The sequence below is a fragment of the Dryas octopetala genome, chromosome 2 (genome assembly GCF_963921425.1).
Source record: "Dryas octopetala chromosome 2, drDryOcto1.1, whole genome shotgun sequence".
Classification (NCBI taxonomy): domain Eukaryota; kingdom Viridiplantae; phylum Streptophyta; class Magnoliopsida; order Rosales; family Rosaceae; genus Dryas; species Dryas octopetala.
The window spans coordinates 11,651,196-11,670,634 of record NC_141367.1 but is presented as its reverse complement, the minus strand read 5'-3'; the positions used below and the strand labels follow the sequence as shown (position 1 = coordinate 11,670,634).

At 35.6% G+C, this 19,439-nt stretch overlaps 1 protein-coding gene across 4 annotated transcripts; it reads left to right on the top strand.

The window, feature by feature from the left end:
• The first annotated feature begins 3,912 nt into the window (after positions 1–3,912).
• On the top strand, positions 3,913–15,967 carry LOC147293107 (ARM repeat superfamily protein). Of its 4 annotated transcripts, none has more exons than XM_086230676.1 (17): positions 3,913–4,070; positions 4,244–4,300; positions 4,621–4,787; positions 5,310–5,384; positions 5,814–5,929; positions 6,530–6,644; positions 7,098–7,226; positions 7,667–7,714; positions 7,874–8,076; positions 8,178–8,374; positions 8,457–8,746; positions 10,610–10,759; positions 10,850–11,197; positions 11,321–11,470; positions 12,807–12,882; positions 14,084–14,211; positions 14,353–15,967. In XM_086230676.1, exons 3-17 carry the CDS (start codon positions 4,653–4,655, stop codon positions 14,551–14,553), a joined length of 2,361 nt encoding a protein of 786 aa, XP_086086802.1. In that variant the 5' UTR covers positions 3,913–4,070; positions 4,244–4,300; positions 4,621–4,652; the 3' UTR covers positions 14,554–15,967. The 4 variants fall into 4 exon arrangements, with proteins under 4 accessions (XP_086086802.1, XP_086086801.1, XP_086086800.1 ...); XM_086230675.1 differs by having other exon boundaries at positions 3,915–4,070; positions 4,628–4,787; positions 14,335–15,940; XM_086230674.1 differs by having other exon boundaries at positions 3,915–4,070; positions 14,335–15,939.
• The last annotated feature ends 3,472 nt before the right edge of the window (positions 15,968–19,439 follow it).

The following is a 19,439-nucleotide window of genomic DNA, read 5'->3' as shown; positions in this document are numbered from 1 at the left end:
CGTCATTCCTCTAGTGCATAATACGTGGTAAGGCATCATGTTGTATCTTTTGAGCAAGGCCACTGGCAACAATATTTGGAAGACACTCATAAGCCCAAACTTGCAAATTTAATCATCAAGACCGTTAAGTACAGATTCTCATGTTTCGCTAAAAATTTTTAACAATTTGGTTACCATTGCTTAACTGAAGCGCAAGAGGAAACCCTAGCAATTCGTACTCCACCGCAAAAAAAAAAGGGAAAACAGAAGCAATGGAATCGATTCTTACCTTTATAATCAATTGGGTCGACCACCCTCCCAACCAAATTCTAGGTAATTAGTGGATTGGCAGAGCAATAAGATCTCATATCCTTTCTGACCTAATAACGAAGAAAGTTAGGGGCTTATAATGGGTGTTTGGAATCCCTTACTATCAGCATTATCGTCAGTAGTGGGTTCACAGATCGAATGTCACCCAACACGGAGAAAATTTAGGGTTTGCACAGTAAGAGCCATTCAATGCGGGTGAGAGTTACGGTTTCCGCGGTGAAGGAGTCTTATTGGCTTCATATCGGCGTCTTCAGTGGCCTGAACTGCTCAATTTTGGCCCTTGGTTTTCTCGCCAGTGAGAAATGTTAAGGGCTGAGCACTCTTCCTTATCTTGGTGGACAGAGAGATAAACAAGTCTGACCCATTGGTTGATAAAAATTACATATATTGGGGTATTTTAGACCAAAATTGGCTAAGAGCTATGGAAAGTAAGAGTTTTCCTACCTGGGTCATAAAAGTAAGCGCATTATTAAATAAAGTTATTTAATAAAAGGGAGGCGATTTTCACACTCCCCTTTTTTTCTATTTGCACTCATTCTTATTTTTTAATTATTTTTATATATTTTTATTATTTATAATTCCAAATCTACCCTGAATGACTTTAATTTGACTTTTAAAATAACTTAATTTCTAAGCAAAATAAATAGAAAATTAAGATTAAATAGCAAATATTAATAATTTTTCAGCAAAGCTCTAATTGCTTTTAGTTTAGATACTAATCTAGAACAAGGCATTTTGGATTAAGTCACAAATTTGTACACATTTATTTCTATCCCATAATGAGGAATAGCTAATAATTAGGACTCATAAGAAATTTATAATCCACTCATGGGAAAAGTCTTTCCCAAACTTTTTGACACCAAGTGCTAAGCCAAAGTGCTGAGTGCTTGGTGGTTTTCCATTAGTTTTTTTTTTTTTTTTTCCAGTTTGTTGTACATATGTGACTATCGAACAATTACAATATGACTGTTGAATAGTCATAGTTGTGACTGTATGAAATTCATAAAATTTCAAAGTTTATAAGGATTTAATGCTTTTGATTTAGGCTTGGGAAATGAAGTCCTGCAACTTAGAGACTAAACATTAAAGTTTAAGCCTTGCAAACACTAAAAAAATAACAAATAAGTAAAAAAGTTGTGACTATTGAACAGTCACAGTTGTGTTTTTTTCTTTTTTATAAATTAAAAAAAAAAATTTCTCCTTGGGAGAAATTCAGTGATAGTGCCAAGGGCTCGTAAACAATACCGAGTACTCGGTTGAACTATATTTTTTAAAGTTAATAAAATTTAGTAGCTAAAGTAAAATGACATAAACGTTTTGATAATTAAAATGAAAAAATATTAAAATTTGGTACCTAAAGTTAACAGACCTCAAAATAAATCCTATGGTTATAGAAGTTTTGGATTTTTTTGTCTTTCGGTTAAGATTCTTTTGGTTATGCTTTTATACATTACATTAGATTGGAAAACAATCATATGACCCCAAAGCTTGCTTCATTGGATTGGCATATTTGTTGCATTATTGTCCATATCAAGAACTCCGTATATATAAAATCGAAAGAAATAAAGAAACACCTTTGATCGTCCTTGTTTCATTGGGAGAATATATATATAGGTTGGTATCTTTTTTTTGGGTTTGTTTGTGATAAATCTTTTGTGCATCTCTGATTTTGTGTTTTGAAATTGGTGTTTTTATGATGTTTTGGTTATTAATTAGACTATTCTCAAATCAACTTTTTACGATGAAGATTTACAAATATTCTAATAACCAAGACATTATAGAAACAAAAAAATTCATGGGATCTTACGAAAAAAATAAAGAAAAGAGAGCTTCAATATAAAATAGAGAATTACAGAGTTTTTTTTTATTATAAAAACTCCTATAATAAAGTAATAAACATGTTAAAAGAGAGAGAAATTAAGAATTAAAATATTTTAAAAGTTTAAAAGGGAAGATTTGGAAATATAAATAAAAATATGTTTTTTTATCACCAATAGTCCCTCTACTTTTACTTGAACATAAAATTGGTTCATAAAATGAATTTTTAATCAATTTCATCTCTTATTTTTGTCATCGAACATCAATTTGGTCCTTAGACATACTTTAAAAATTCGCCAAAAATAGCTCTACGAAAAAATTCTCGAAAAATTCCTACATACTCGTTTTTGACTACTACTATTTTTATAGGGGTCAAATTATCAAATTGATTTTTTAGAAAATTTGAAATTCCCAAACTAATTCCCCAAATTTTCTGGAAAATACTAAACGTCAATTTGATAATTTGACCTCATATAAAAATAGTAGTAGTCAAGACGAGTCCATAAGAATTTTCAGAGAATTTTTTCATATCCTGAGTTATATTTAGCGATTTTTCAAAGTGTGTCTGGAAATCAAATTGATGTTAGGTGGCAAAGATGAGGATGACATCGAGTGAAAATGCACTTTAGAGACCAAATTGATGTTTTGGTAAAAATTGAAGAACGATTTGTGATAAAAAACCATAAAAATATATAAAAAAAGAGGAGTTTGAAAATCACCTCCTTAATAAAAGAGGGCTGCTATTTGCACACTCTTTAAAAAAAAAATCAAAAATCAAAGGAAAAGACACATCTCTCCTTCCCATACCCAAAAACCAACTCCATTTTCTCTCTTTTGCATACCCCATCAACAGACAAAAAAAAAAAAAAAACACACACACACACACACCCAGCCCATTCCTCTCCCTCACCAACCCACATAGCCCTTCCCTCATCAGCCCTTTCCTCACCCAGCCCTTCGCCCTCTCACCCGACCACTAAGAACAGCACCCGAGTCCTACCCCTAATTCCCTCTCTCTCTTTTCTTCTTTCCTCCCTTTCTCCCTCTGCTTTTCCTTCGTTCAGCCCTGGTCTGCCGAAAATTTGAGTTTCCTTCGGCAGCCACCCATCGAACATCCACGTCCCATTTGACAGGTAGCCGCTGAACATCCACGACCCATTCGGCATATAGCCTCCGAACCAGCTGCGATTTTTTTGTTGGTAGTGGTACTTCGCTGTGGTTGCAGCAGGTACATGCGTAGCATCGCAAGAGAGCTCGGAGAAGAAGGGTGAGGCTCGACTTGCTAGCTGAAGATGATGTGGGATGGAGGAGAAAAGAAAAGAGAGAGAGAGAGAGAGAGAGAGAGAGAGAGAGAGAGAGAGAGAGATATGAGGAGGTTGGGGGTAGGGCTCGGGTGCTGCTTGCGGTGGTCTGGTGGGTGAGGGAGGGAGGGAGGGAGGGAGGGAGGGAGGGAGGGATGGGGCTGGGTGGGTCAGGTGAAGGAGGGGAGGTGGTCGGGGTGAGGCTGAGAATGAGGGGTGTGTGTCCTTTCTTTTAATTTTAATTTTGTTGTTAAAAGAGTGTGCAAAAAAATAGAAAAGGATATGCAAATAGCAGTCCTCTAATAAAATTGCCCAAAAAAATATAGAAAAAGAATTATGTATAGAGAATGGTCCCTCAAGGACTGAATTTAGGCTCCTTTATTTAACGTTGAATTTGTTGACAGAGTGGAGACGGTCCATAGGGGTGTCACCACCATAATTAACAACCTCCCTGTTATTCAGCAAGAAAAGTACTTTTTGTATTTATTGCAAATTATTATTATTATTTTTAATTTCGTAATTATTGTATAAGGCCAAAAACCAAATTTAACAGGTATTGTCTCATATTAATGTCCGGGAAAGAGAAAAAACAAGCCTGGGGAGGATTTCAAGCATCTGCTCCCCCATTGGCAATATTCTGAGGTAAATTCGCGTATTTTTTAAAATTTATTTAAAATTAAAATTCGAATTAACTTTCACATCAATTTTCTGGAAAATACTTGTTATTTACATTGTAATATATTTACAAGTTATTCGGCTCTTCTTGAATTTGAAACGTTGGTTTTGTCAACTTTTGGTGTCCACGCTTTGGCCAGATCGCGATCTCCAGGGCTTAATTGTGCCAAAAAGGGGAACATCTGTGTTTAGTATTGGTAGGTATCGTTTTGTCTTTGAGAATTTTGCTTCAATTTTGCGGAGTTGATCTTCCTTTTGGATTCTGAACTGTACTAAGCCTGTAATCTGTTAAATTCTTATCTGGTTGGTTTCTGCTCTTGAAAACGTTGAAAAAAACACATTCGGGCTGGAATGCTGCTGTATTCAACTGGGTGTTGAGCTTTTGTTTTAGAGGTTCTTGGCAACACCGTAAAAGCACATTTGCAGTGAAAGTTCCTGTTGATATTTGATGTGTTTGATCATGTGGGGCTGTTGACTTTTCTGCAAGATTTTATATCTGAAATTTGGACTCTTTTAGTTTGCAGAGCAGGGCTTCAATTTCCTTGGAAAATGGGGGTTATGTCAAGGCGGGTTGTGCCTGCCTGCGGCAACCTCTGTTTCTTCTGTCCATCGTTGCGTGCGAGGTCAAGACAGCCCGTGAAACGCTACAAGAAGTTGCTCACTGATATCTTACCTCGCAATCGGGTTAATTCTCAGCTTATGTTATGTGGTCCAGTTTAAACAGTATTGCTGATATCTTCTTTCTTGTGCAAAATAAGTTCTGTTGACTTAGCAATGGTAGAACTAGTTATGTATGAAATGACTTCTTAATTGCATAATTGTCCAGTGCTGCTTCTATGAACTTTTAGATTGTGATACTTTGGTACTTGTTAGATCTCTAGCCTTGAATATAAGTTTATATTCAGTCTAATAAGACAGTCTAGTCATAGGACTCAACAGTGTCTTTTTTTTTTTTTAGACTGAACTCAACAGTGTCTTGCTTAACTCTGACAGTGTAATTACTTTAAGCTCCAGATGCTGCTACTGCTGCAACCACGACTGCTTTTAATAAGTGATTTTGTAGGACTTAGAGAATACTTTGAATATGGAGAAGCTTTGATGAGAAACTTTAGCTTCAGGCTAATATTATTTGTTTTTTCAATCAGTGCCATTTTGGCGGGTTGATACCTAATATATGCTTATTCTTTTCAAAACTGTGCTTGGCAGGATGCTGAACCAAATGACAGGAAAATTGGGAAACTTTGTGAATATGCTTCGAAGAACCCTTTGCGAATTCCCAAGGTAATATTTTACCACTTTTCTAGTGAGAAGACCTTCTTTGTATTACTTTTTTTTTTTTTTTTTTAAACAGTAGTATAAATATCCAATTTCTAGCAGTCCCTTTGATGAGTTTCAGTGTAGAGTTCAAATTTCAGAATTCTTACACAATCCTTTTAATCACTATACTTCTTTCCATTAATTTTAAAAAAGATTTTATTTGGTTTGGTATTGCTAGTTGTATTTAAAATAAGCTCTAATATTTCCCAGATGTTAATTTTGGTCTGTGAACTGTTTGAAGTAGCACTAGGTTCAGATATCAAGAAAATCTGTTGAATTCCGTTGAAATATGCAAAATCATATCCAATTGTGAACTTTGGTTTTAGGTGCCTACTTGTAACAGAAAATGGCTTCTATCTTCCTTCTCATGTCTTTCAATCTTTCTCCCCACAGATCACCGATCACCTAGAGCAAAGATGTTACAAGGATTTGCGAAATGAACATTTTGGATCTGTTAAAGTGGTGCTATGCATTTATAGGAAGTTGTTATCTTCATGCAAGGAGCAAATGTAAGTCTGAATTATCTTAATCTCACAAAATTGGATTTTAGTAAGTGAGTCTTTAAAATGATGAAAGATAACCTAGTTGACTACCACATATCAGATTGGATAGGTTATTTTTCAGGGTATAAGATCCCCTTCTCTCAGGGTTCCTTCTTGGACTCATCTATCAATCAAATTAATTTTATTACACTTCATTGTCTAATAGAGCTATATATTATAGCAGAGTACGTGTACTGTGGCACTCTTCTGTGTTTCCTCCTTGAGTTCATTGATCCTAATTTCTGAGTATTTGTCCCCACTCAAATATGATGTGGTGTCTATGTGGCATACTTTCCTAAGAACTTGTGTGAAATGTGATTTAAAAAAACTACCAAATATAGAATAGAATGTCCACAAGCATTAAACATAAAATATTTCACAAAAGTTAAGGTTAATAATAAAATGCAGTAGAGCACCATTTTCTTTCTCAGATATGTATGGCTTCCTAGCATTGGGTGTCTAATACGTATGGTTTGCTATGTTTTTTTTTTTTTTTTTTTTTTTTCATTTGAAGTATATATATATATATTCCTGATGACATTCATTGCTGCCCTTCAATGGTTGCAGGCCACTATTTGCCAGTAGTTTATTAGGAATTGTTCGAATTCTTCTAGAACAAACTCGACATGATGAAATGCGGATTCTGGGTTGCAATACTCTGGTTGACTTTATAAATAGCCAGGTAAATGATAAATACAAGGAAAAGGCTTAGATTTGTGAGGTGTGTACACACACACACACACACACACGTATATAAGATATATATATATATATATATATACCATTGACGTTGCTGCACACATGGAATATTTGCTTGTAAAGGAATTTTAATGGGTCCCTGTAGAAGATTCACCACCTTATCAATGAAGTTTTTATTGAAAGTAGACAGTTTAGATAATGTTCTGTATGTCGACACTGAAAGAGATGGGAGTGTTTGAATGACTACAAATCAGATTACGTGATTCTGAACTTGTAGATGATGTACAGGGACCTATCGAATACTCCTTGGATTGCTTTAGACCATTGTGTGCCAAGTTATTTTGTCTCTAGACCTAGCTTATATATGTCATGCCATAGATCCTCTGCTCTACTTTTGTCATGGATAAATGAAACTGACATTTTGAAATAAAAGTAGATTGATAGTACACACATGTTCAACCTAGAGGGCCTTATTCCTAAACTTTGTCAATTGGCTCAAGAAGTGGGAGATGATGACAGAGCTCTATGTTTACGTTCAGCTGGACTGCAATCTCTGGCTTATATGGTACGTTCTCTTTTCTAGCTTAGTTTTAATTTTTTATGATACTGTTCAGACTAGTGTACATGCATGAATGTTTACATTCGTACTGCGCTTCATTTAATGACAAAACTATTCCCCATGCATTATTAATGCATGCATCATAAACTGATGCAATAAGAAACTGACGATGTCAAAAACATGCAATACTGTTTTTTCTGACTTTGATGGGGATCAACTGCTTGCATAGCTTCTTATTCCTTTTACTTATTGCTTCTATTTAGAGATGTCAATTTATTGTGCAGATTTCAGATGCTATATTTAATTTCTACTTATCATCTTTCTTCATCAGTCATACTTACTTTTTCTTATTGTCCTATTTGGTTAATTGACTTAAAAACCTGATAATTTTTATATCTTGCATTATGATATCTCTTTTTTCTTTTTACTGCACTATTTGTTTGTAGGTATGGTTCATGAGTGAGCACTCTCATATTTCAATGGATTTTGACACTGTGAGTATTCTGAGCCTCCTGTTGCTCTTGTTATTTCTATTTTTGACACAAGAAAGACATATAATAGTTTGGCTACTGTGAAAAATAATAATTTCTTTGGATTTTTTGCATTACATTAATTGTGCTTTCAATTTAAAATTTTTTCCTGTTCTAAAATAGATCATATCAGTGACTTTGGAAAACTACTTGGATATCCATACTAAACCTGGGAGTGCAAAGGAAGACAGACAATATTCTGAGTCTCAGGACCAGTGGGTTCAAGGAGTTCTAAAAGCAGAAGTTCACGATTCATCTTTTCCAGATATTAGTCAGAAGGTTCCTTCATTACCAAACCTGAAAAACCTCGATCTGGATCCCACAATGTTAGTTCTTCTTTTTAATTTTCCCCTAAAACCACATTTATGTTGCTAAAAAATAGTTTATGTTGCCCTAACATTCTTTGATTCACATGGCATTTTCACAGTGATACCAGCAAGAGCCCCTCTTACTGGTCTAAGGTTTGCTTGCGTAATATAGCCAGATTGGCAAAGGAGGCTTCAACAGTGCGTCGAGTGCTTGAACCCCTTTTTCAAAACTTTGATGCTGAGAACCATTGGTCCCCCGAAAAGCCACTCGCCTATTATATTTTAATGTATCTGCAGTCACTTTTAGAGGAAGCAGGTTTGGACATTTTTACATTCTTTCTTTTTCTAATTATTCATTTGTGGATGAAATTGATACATATTGTTTATTTGAACACCAGGAGATAACTCCCATCTGCTATTATCTATATTGGTCAAGCACTTGGATCATAAGAATGTTGTCAAAAAACCTCGCCTACAAACTGATATTGTTAATGTCACCACACAAATAGCAAAAAGTGCAAAGCAGCAGGCATCAGTTGCGATTATTGGTGCAATATCTGACCTGATAAAACATTTACGAAAATGCCTGCAAAATCAAGCTGAGGTGTCCAGCCCTAGGAGTACAGATAAATGGAGCCTAGATCTTCAGTCGGCAATAGAAAGATGCATCTCACAGCTATCAAATAAGGTCTGTCTCCTTCAAACTTAAAGCTTAAGTTTAGGGTTAAAGCACTCAAGAATTTTGTGAATATTTTGTAGGGACATTTAGATCCCGGTCAAAAAACTTAAGCTGCTTTTAAATTTAGTTTGGGTTTCAATCTTTTTGGTTTAGGTCTGCTGACTTTTTTTGTTTAGGTGCAGATGCTTTATTCCTTATTTTCTTATGCCTATTTTTTCCCGATGTAAATAATGGAAACACATTGAAAATTTCTAATGTTATGCATCTTTTGCTCCTAATTTTGATATATTAAATTATGAACGTTTGTATTGCTGCCATGATGTTCCTGCACCTACCCCAAAAATTCTTTAGCAATCATTAACATATAACACACCCAACTATGAACATATATAGCACCCAAGTTAGGAAGATAAATGCATTTACAACTTTGCTCAACCTCATGTAGAGGTAAAGAATACTATCATTAATTATGATAGAAACACTTTCATTACAACAAGAATAATACTCCCAAGAAATTTTATTTGTGTACCTTGCCTATAGGTTTAGTTACCTAACAAAGAAAGTTTGTTTATGGGCACTTACATACAGGTGCACAAATAAATATACTGAAGGATTTTTTTTTAATTATAAAGGGGTGGGATTTTAGGGACTTTGGGAAAGGGTGTGGTTTTTGTCCTTTCTTTGGGCCTCTGTCTCAACAGAATTCAAGGACCTGTCCCTTGCGATTATTATGCTAGATTGGAAGGCAATTCTAAGATAATTTCTTAGTTGTTGACGTTGAGCTCAAATCTTGTGTAGTTAGTTTTTCCTTCCCTTCAGTAGACTTCCTGTCTACTGTTTGTGTACCTTTGTTTGTAAAGATCAATAGAGGAAAAATTTTAGCTAAAGGACTCCAACTATATCCTATGTCTCTATTCAGGTAATGTATTTCACTTTTGTGTCAACTAAGGATTGAAACTTTCATTTTGTGTCAATTAAGGACCCTGTTTTTTTTTCTATTTTTATCTCAGCTTTGGCCCGCATTGGACCCATCAAATCTCCACCAAATTCAGCAAACTTATATTGGGCTTAAAGCTATGCATCTCCTCGTTACAACCATATAAAGATCACTCAAATCGGACATCTACAACTCGAGACAATCGGCCCCAAAGTACGGTACCCGAAACTGTTCAATTGGACCTTTGGGAAAATATCTGGAAAATTGGATAGTTTCGGGTACCTAGTTTGGGGCTGATTATCTAGAGTTGTAGAGGTCCGATTTAGGTGATTTTTATATGGTTGTAAAGGAGATGCATATCTTTAAACCCAGTATAATTTTTCTGAATTTGGTGGAGGTTTAATGGGTCCATCGTCGGGCCAAAGTTGAGATAAAAACTGAAAAAAACAAGGTCCTTAATTGACACAAAATGAAAATTTCAGTCCTCAGTTGACACAAAGTGAAATTCATATCCTGAATAGAGACATGAGGTATAGTTGGAGTCCTTTAGCTAAAATTTTCCCATTAATAGATCATGTTTATAAATATATATACTGAAGAACTAAAGATTGTTAGGTACTTTACCTCCGGGTACATAAATAAATATAGCCACAAAGGAAAACATGGTAATCAAAAAATGATGCATTTAAAGACAACCCACAAATTGTGTTACCTCTAACTCAGGTGCACGAAGTAACCCTTGATTGAAATTGTATGATTTTGGTGCCATAATACAAAACAGAAATAAACATGGAAATCAAACAGAATTTAGTAGGATACTGCTCAGGAACATGCGTCTTGTTGGTTTTGTTTGGTGTATTTTTTATTTTTTGGGTAGGAATGAACCACCTTTTCTTTGTTGTTCTTATGCTTGCAATACTGTTTCTGATTCATAGGTTGGAGATGTGGGACCCATACTTGATATGATGGCCGTTGTGCTAGAGAATATCCCAACTAGTACTGTTGTAGCTAGGGCGACAACCTCTGCTGTTTATCTAACTATAAAGATGGTCTCTTCTGTTCCTAATGTATCATATCACAAGAAGGCAAGGCTACTTTTTTAGATTGCACTATACTACTTTATGTTCAGGTCATGTTCAGCCATCTAAGTGTCGTTATACTTATAACCTGTCCAGGCTTTTCCTGATGCTCTGTTTCACCGATTACTCCTAGCAATGGCCCACCCAGACCATGAAACACGAGTTGGAGCGCACAGCATTTTCTCTATGGTGCTTATGCCAACTCTGCCTGCTCCTTGGTTAGAGCAGAAAATGAACCCTTTTCAAGCTGTTTCTGGCTTTTCATCTGTCAGTACATTGAATAAGGTAAAGGATGGGGGTTTCTCCATTCAGGATGAAGAGAAAGACACAGGAACACCCATGAATGGCGAACTGAGGGAAGAGGGAAGTCAAATATCAGATGTGTGTGAGAAACAATCTCACCAATCTCAAAGCTTCAAGAGTGCTTTGACTGGTGGAAGACCAGTATGTGATCTTAAACTCATCTTTCAATTTTCGTAGTTAACAACTTAAAATTCAGTGTTTTAATTTACTTTTAATTGGAAGTATTGAAAAACTAATTCAAATGTCTTATCTAAAAACTTCTAGGAACTAACTTCCCTTCGGTTAAGCAGTCACCAAGTGAGTCTTTTGCTTTCATCAATCTGGGTTCAGGCAACATCTTCAGAGAATACCCCTGCAAACTTTGAAGCAATGGCCCACACTTATAATGTTGCATTACTGTTTACCCGGTCAAAGGTGAGATCTTGTGCAGATTTTATGATGTTATTGGTTTATTTATAACTATTTTCCAACACCCTTTCTTATCTTTTAAGTTTTAACTGCTGCACTTCTTGATCCGCATAACTCTGCTTCCTTTTATTTATTTGTTTTATTGAAAAAATTCTTATCGAGATAAAGTCTCCTAATAATTAATATTGGTGACATGTAAGATACATTGTATTTTTGAATATCCTCTCTGGGTATATGGTCTACCACTCTACCCTGGCTACTTTGAAAAAACAAATGGTCACTTATCGGAAATAAGACTAATTTTCAGATAGAATGATGATATATGAATGAATGCCTATATATAGTGGTCCATTGTTTTGGGGCTCACTTTGATGGTTATCGGCTTCTCTGTAGAAACTTAATTATGCTCCATATCTGTTTCTTTTTGACATTTTCCAAGTTCAGACTATCAATCATAAGAGGTCCTGAGTATGACCAAAATCACATATAGAGGGAACTCGTGGGAGAGTGGATCAAATTAAGAACAATAATGCATGTGTATGTTTTTTTTTTTAATTCTTCATAAAGTATCTTAAAACAAGATTTGAAAATGTTAGAATCCATCTTCTTTGACCGTGTATAGGAGCTTCTTGAAAATGGAATGACCTGAACATATATACATAGAAAGGTTCCAAAACGGGGAGAGAAGACTCCATAGAGGACATAGCTCCACTGTACTTCAGTCTCACCTGCTCCTCTACAGTGTAGAAAGGACATGGCTCCTTCAGATCAGCCATCGTTGTGTTTCTAAACTACCTTGATTGCGACCCTCTTTCTTCATATCTGCATACCTAGATATCTACTATCAGAATGAAGATCTGAAAAAAAAGAAAAATGAAAGTTTAGAAATTTATGGTGTCAAATGACTAGAGTACGTGATTTATGAGGTTTAAGGGACAAATTGGAGACTTGAAAGCTTTTCTGAAACTGAAATTCACGCCCCAAGCTGCAGAGCAGCACCTAGGGGGTTGATTGGTCACTTGGGTATTGCTATTGCAGCTGGGTGATAATAACCACCCAAACTGGGCTTCCCATTTGGTTGGTAAAGAGAATTTTATTGTTCAGCTGGTAGTTAGCTATGATTTAATCTGCAGGGATAGGCCATTAACTTTACAATTACAAAGTTCCATGTGTTGGATTTTGGAGAGTGTACAAAAAGTTGTCATAGAAAAGGGGTAAAGTAGGGGGTTTCAACATTTAATTTTAACTTGATGGCATGATAAGTTTTAGCTATTCATTTGTTTTTCCCAATGGCCTTTCTCAACTCTCAATGATGATTTCTTTTGCTCTTGAGTCTTGACAGGCCTCCAGTCACATGGCTTTAGTAAGATGTTTCCAGCTGGCATTCTCCATTAGGACTGTTTCGTTGGATCTAGATGGTAAGTCAGAGTTTATCATCATATGATACTTTTGATAGTTAACTACTTATTCAGTGCAGAAAATGCATCCCAATGGTAATACTGCAAATGCAAGCAGGTTTTACCTTTTGTGCTGATACTTACTTGAAGGGTTAATTACAATTTATCTCCCCAAACTATTGGGGGGTTCGCACTTTGCCCCCCCAAACTAATATTTTTGACAGTTAATCCCCCATACTATGTTCCGTCAAACAGAAGACCCCCAATCTGTCAAATAAAAAAATAATATTCTCCATCAGTTTTGCACACATGGCGCTCAAAGAGAAGGCCACGTGTGCAAAACTAACAGCCCATTTAATTTTTTTTTACGAAAGGGGGTTATATGTGTTTGACAAAACATAGTTGGGGGGCCAAAGTGTCAAAAAATTTAGTTTGGGGGTTAAAGTGTGACCCCCAATAGTTTGGGGGAATAAATTGTAATTAACCCTTACTTGAATAACCCTACATTTCTTTCCTGGTCCGGACAAGTCTGATTGATTTTGTGTAAGAGTGCAGCCTGCATTTTTTGTTTTTTTTGTTTTTTATTAAATTTCTTCTTTCTTTTATCATAAAAAATGAGGGTAACTATAAGGATCATTCATAATAAAGGGTCTCTTTACTATCTCGTGTATTTACCAAGTAATATATGCTTAATGCATGTAAAATGATAGATAGTGATTCTAGGCTTCTCTACACATTCCGTGAACTTGGTTTTTTGCCCTCTTGGCCCTTTTCATTATTTTTATAAGTCATTACTTATCAAAAACCAAAACCAAAAGAGAAAGAAGCATGAACGAAAGAAAGGAAAGAGCGTCACTTATTCTTTTGCCTAATTTTCCTTTCATGGCTTCATAAATACCCATCGATGTGAAAACCGTGGCATTTCTGAAATGCAAAACTGATAAATCAATATCTTCCCTATTACTTCTATTTGGATATGATGACACCATCTATTTCAATACTCCATATGTAGGCCTAACATGTGAAATTTCAAACCAGGTTCGAGGTTTTGAAATTCAAACATGGGATCTCCTTTTTCAAAAGCCTAACCTGTTAGGTTGTGATCAGATTAAAACAAATAAAGCTATTAGGTTGTTGTGAACTTTTATCTTAAAACAAAACCTTCAAAGTTATTTGTTGGTGAAAAATATTCTAATATGTTCTTATTACATGCTGATTGAAGGAGGTTTGCAACTATCACGAAGAAGGTCTCTATTTACCTTGGCATCGTACATGCTTATTTTTTCAGCCCGGGCTGGCAACTTCCCAGAGCTAATTCCCATTGTTAAAGCATCTTTAACAGATAAAATGGTTAATTTCTACGTCTCTCCATTCAGACTAAGGCCTTTTCATTTTCATTTAATTGTTTGATATAAATGTTTATTTGTCGATCTTTACTTTCTGTCAATTTTTTGAATTTTTCAAATCTTACAGGTTGATCCTTCTCTTCAGTTGGTCAATGATATCCGGCTACAAGTGGTTCCTATTGAGTCTGATAAGGAGAAGATATATTTTGGATCACAGGAAGATGAAATTGCTGCATTGAAATCTCTATCAGCAACTGGATTGGATGACCAACTATTGAAAGACACCGTGATATCCCACTTCTGGAGTAAATTTGCATATTTGTCAGAGGTGATACTTGTTCTCTAATATATTGTCTTAAGCAAATGGTTTTGTGCAACTAGTGGCCAAATGACACTTTTGGTCCCTGTACTTTCACTTATTTTCCACTTCAGTTCCTGTTATTTCAGTTTTGGGAATTTTGGTCATGTAGTTTCATTATGTTTGCAATTAGGTCCGAATCAATTAACTCCGTTTCTTTTGAAGACAGAAATCTGACGTGGCAGCAAGTGTTGGCACATGAGTGGGCATTTTAGACGGAAACCAGGACCAAAAGACGTGCCAAACACATGCTGCCTTATCACTCTGTCTTCAAAATAAACGGAGTTTAAAGATTTAGACCTAATAGCAACTATAATGAAACTACAGGACCAAAATTGCTAAAATTGGATTTACATGGACCAAAGTGGAAAATGAGTGAAACTACAGGGACCAAAATTATCATTTGGCCTTAAAGTTTTATCCAATAGATGGAAAGTATTGGGACTCATGCAATTTTATGATACTGACATTATAATAACACAATAAGCTTACTTAGAGGGGTTGGGGCTATTTGAACCCAATTTTTCCTAACTATAGCCACCCTACCCTCTATACCCACCTCTTACTTTAAAACTAAGGGCTTGTTTGGCACTGCTTTTAGAATTGGTAAAAGCGCTTTTGGTTGCGTTTGGCAGAAATAAATAAAAGTACTTCTAGATTATGAAAACGCTTTTAAGTGATTTTTTGAGAAGCACTTCCAAGTGCTTTTGCATGAAGCATTTAGAATTATTATAAAAATTTGTATGTGCTTATAAGTAGAAGCGCTTCTAGCAAAAACGCTACTGATTATAAGTGCTTCTAAGAAGCAGTGCCAAACGAGCTCTAAGACTATTGCTATCTATACCCACCCCATTCTTCTCGAAACATTTATCTACTCAATTTACGTTCTATACCCATCTGAGTTGTACCTAAAAAAACAAATCTGAGTTGGGTGTTTTCAATTGGATTTTGCAAATGCATATCTCTTTATTTCTTAAGTTTAATGGAGAGCTAATTTTGTGTTTGGGATCATTTGGGTTTTGATTGAAAACAAATGATTTTTTGTGATTGTGTCAAATTTGAGTTTCAAAATCATGTCAAAAATCGAAAAGGTCTTGTGATTTTCTGCTGGGTGTGAAAACATTTTCACAAAAGTAGCATTTGGTAGTGAGCCACCAAACGCTCCCCTTTGTGTTCAGCGGCCAACTACCGAGCACTCTCTTTGGCATTCAACACACCAGCATTGTTTTCACGCGGGAAAAAATTATCTAACCCAGCAGAAAATCATGGAAATTTTTTAATTTTTGACGCAATTTTTAAATCCAAATCACAAAATCATTTGTTTTCTTAAATGAACTGTTGAGCAATGAGTAAGTGTAAAAGATGAGCAGGGCTTTTGGTGTGGAAGAAGATGAGTTTGTTTAGTTTGTGAGTATAAGGTGTAGGGATGAGGGTGGGTATAGAAAATATTTTTTTTAAAGGTTTGTCCTATTTTGTCAGTTTACATAAGGATGAAAATTGGAAAAATAAAATTCTTTAAAAGATTGGGTTAAAAATTGGGTTCAAGTATGCTCACCTGTGTAGAGATTCAGCCTATCCTGCCTAAGTCTATGAATGAGAGAGATAAACCCTCTATATTGTAGAAGGGACTGGAGTACTCAATACCTAGACCCTGGGACAAATTCTGTTTTAGGTCCTTGTTGGTGTTCACACACCTCTCCCTTACATCTCTATAACAAAATTTTACATCTCATATCTTTCAGAGCCTTAACTATGGGCTACAAACAAAACATGCATACAGGGTCTCTACACAATTTATTTTGTTGGACAGGAATCCCTTTGCTCCAAGATAACTAAATAAGAAATTATCTGGAAAATAACTCTAGAAATATTAACCAAGATAAATAGGAATCTGAAAAACGTGTCTCGTGGAATATATGTTCTTTGAATAGATGACAGCTATTGAAGACTGTTTCTGATGTATTTTGAATTTTTGAGCAGTATGTTTATTGGATGAGGAAGTCGTCTTTTGGATGATAATGTGCCTAATATTGTTAGCATTTGCTACTGGTATGGTAAGATATATTGAAAAGGAAGTAACATAAGAAAAGCAGGTGTAAGGAAATAAATGAATTGGTAAAAAATATGGTGGGAAAGAAAAAGCTGTAGCCTCCTATTGTTTTCTTTTTTCTTTTAACGGGAATCAAAAGTTTTTAAAAAAGAGAGATGAAATACAAGACAAGACAGACAAGATATCCTTCAATACAAACCAGAAAAGTATAAGAAAAATTTACAATCAGCTCATAAACCCCACCAATCAAGCTGAATTAAACTGGTTGTAATATCCCTAAGATGTTTTGACATAGCCTCCTATTGTTTTTTATCAGTATTTTTCCTGCCCTTTAATCAAGGTTCAAAATATTGGCCATGGGGATATTATTGGGACTCCAAAATAAGGAAATATCAATTGAAATATCAATATTGGATACCGTCCACATAGACAACAGATATTGGCTTCAAAACACTTAATTTTTAAATGAAACTTTAGGATATGTTAAATCAATCATCAATGCATGTGTTAAACAAATAAGTGTTATAAATTGGGGTCTATATGATAAGTATATGATATGTAGGGTATATAATACACGTCAGTGACAAGTATGAAAAGTAAAGTTGAACTATAATGGATGATTAATGCATCACTTCATTGATACTTGAGCTTATAGTGGTATAAAGTAGATGAGTGTCCATCTACATCCAGAAAGAGGTTCTATGGGGTTCAAAAATAGATGAGTGTTGATCTACATCTAGAAAGAGGTCCTATGGTGGAAGGACATTTCTCAAGGTTATGAGGAGTTCTTAGAGTGTTGTCAGTTTTGGGTGGGAGGGGGGGAGAGAATAAGATTTTGGAAGGATTGCTGGATATCGGAAGTGCCTTTATGTTCCATGTTTGTTCGCTTTAGTAGGCTGGCTTTAAATCTAAACTGTATGGTGGCTAATTTGGTGGTTTTTAATTCTTCGGGAGTAGGCTGGAATCTTGGATTTAGAAGAAATCTTCGTGAAAGAGAGGTTGAGAATTTTGCTGCTCTTATGGTAGTTTTGGAGAATGCCCAAGTGGTTGATGGATGTCTAGATAAAGAAGATGGAAGTTGGAGGCTTCTGGGTCCTTCTCTTGCAAATCTTTTTTTAAGCATCTATGTGAAAAGGGATTTTCAGCTATTTTCGAGCCTGAAAAATTCATTTGGAAGTCGCAGGCCCCTCCTAAAGTCCGTGTTCTGGCATGGATTATTGCTCAGGGGAAGTTTAATGTGTGATATGCTTCAAAAGAGAAGACCCCGTACCAGTTTGTCTCCTCATTGGTGTGCCCTTTGTAGAAAGGAAGCTGAATCTGGGGACCATCTGTTTCTGTATTGTCCTTTTGCTTTGGGCTTATGGGGTTATTTGTTTGAAGCTGCTGGTATTAGCTGGGATAATCCTCAGTCAGTATCCGCGTTGTTGTGTGAAAAAGATGTTGTGTTTGGGAGGAGGGGTAGGAAGGCAAAGGTCCTGTGGTCTTGTGGTGTGATGGCAGTGGTGTGGGTTATTTGGTGGGAGAGAAATAAAAGAATCTTTGAAGATTTTAAGGGGGATAATGTGGAGTATTCCTGGGACAAAGTCAGATTTTGGGCGTCGTTATGGTCCTCAGTTTCTCCAGCTTTTAGATATCTTTCAGTTTCTTTAATTTTGTTGGATTGGAAAGCTGTAGTTGGATAGGGTGGTTTTGGGGTTGTGTGGGTTGGTTTATGTTGGTGGTAGTGTGCTTTGTGTGTTTTATGTGTTATTTTTCTCGTCTTTTCTTTATTTTTAGTAGCAGCTAGTAGGCTAGTGGACATCTTGTTCACTGATGGGTTTGTTTGTTCTGTTTGTTTTTGTTTAATGAAAGTTTGTCTCTTATCAAAAAAAAAAAAAAGTAGATGAGCGTTGATCTACATCCATACAATAGTTGTACCAAGCCATATGACCTCAATAGTTGGAACTATATGTATGAACATGCCACTCATGAGTTTTAGTTTGGGTGCCGAAACTCTCATAAATTGATGAAATTAATAGAGAGTTTGAGTTTGGGGTTGAATGGTAGATGGGATTCCTTTTTGGTTGTCGGTGACCATGAGTTGTTGTTGCTGGCTAGTGGGATTCCTTTTGGGTTATCGGTAGACTGTAAAGGAATGTTCATACCGATATTCACAGACTTGGATTCACATACTCACTTGTATGTAGGATGGGATGTAAAGGTATGTCAGATTCTTTCAATTATTGGGTTTTGATATTCTTATGTTAATTCATTGATTAGGTTTCTGAATTAGTAGATGGGTATGGAAAATTAGGGTTTCTTTGGCTTAATTCTCATTCTACCCTTTCTTCAATTTTTTTCTTCTGAATATCTGTACAATGTCGGGGATTTCCAATATCTGTAGAAAATATGGTCGATATCGGGGATAAGGGTAAAGATTTTGTTTCACTTCCTCCCCCCCCTTTAATCGATATCGCCTAGTCCAGAAACCGACATTTCAGAATGTCGGCTGATATTTTTGACACTGCCTATAATTGACATAGGGAAGGTGAAGATCTTGGAGGCACAACATACACATGCACAGAGACCAGCTAATGTTTAATTATATCCCACGTGCCAGTCACATTGATTAGATAGAGATAGCCCCCCCTAGTTTGAAACCACTTAGTTTTCGGGGTCAGGTTTATAATAAACCACTTCTTAGTATTTATCAACTAATAACATGGCTGAAACTTCATGGATTTGATTAAGGATAAGGTATCAAATGCTTGACCAGATATTTATAATTAACCCCTTGGGTGTTAAGTTGTTAATAATTTGAAGTAAAAATTCTATCAAGTGAATC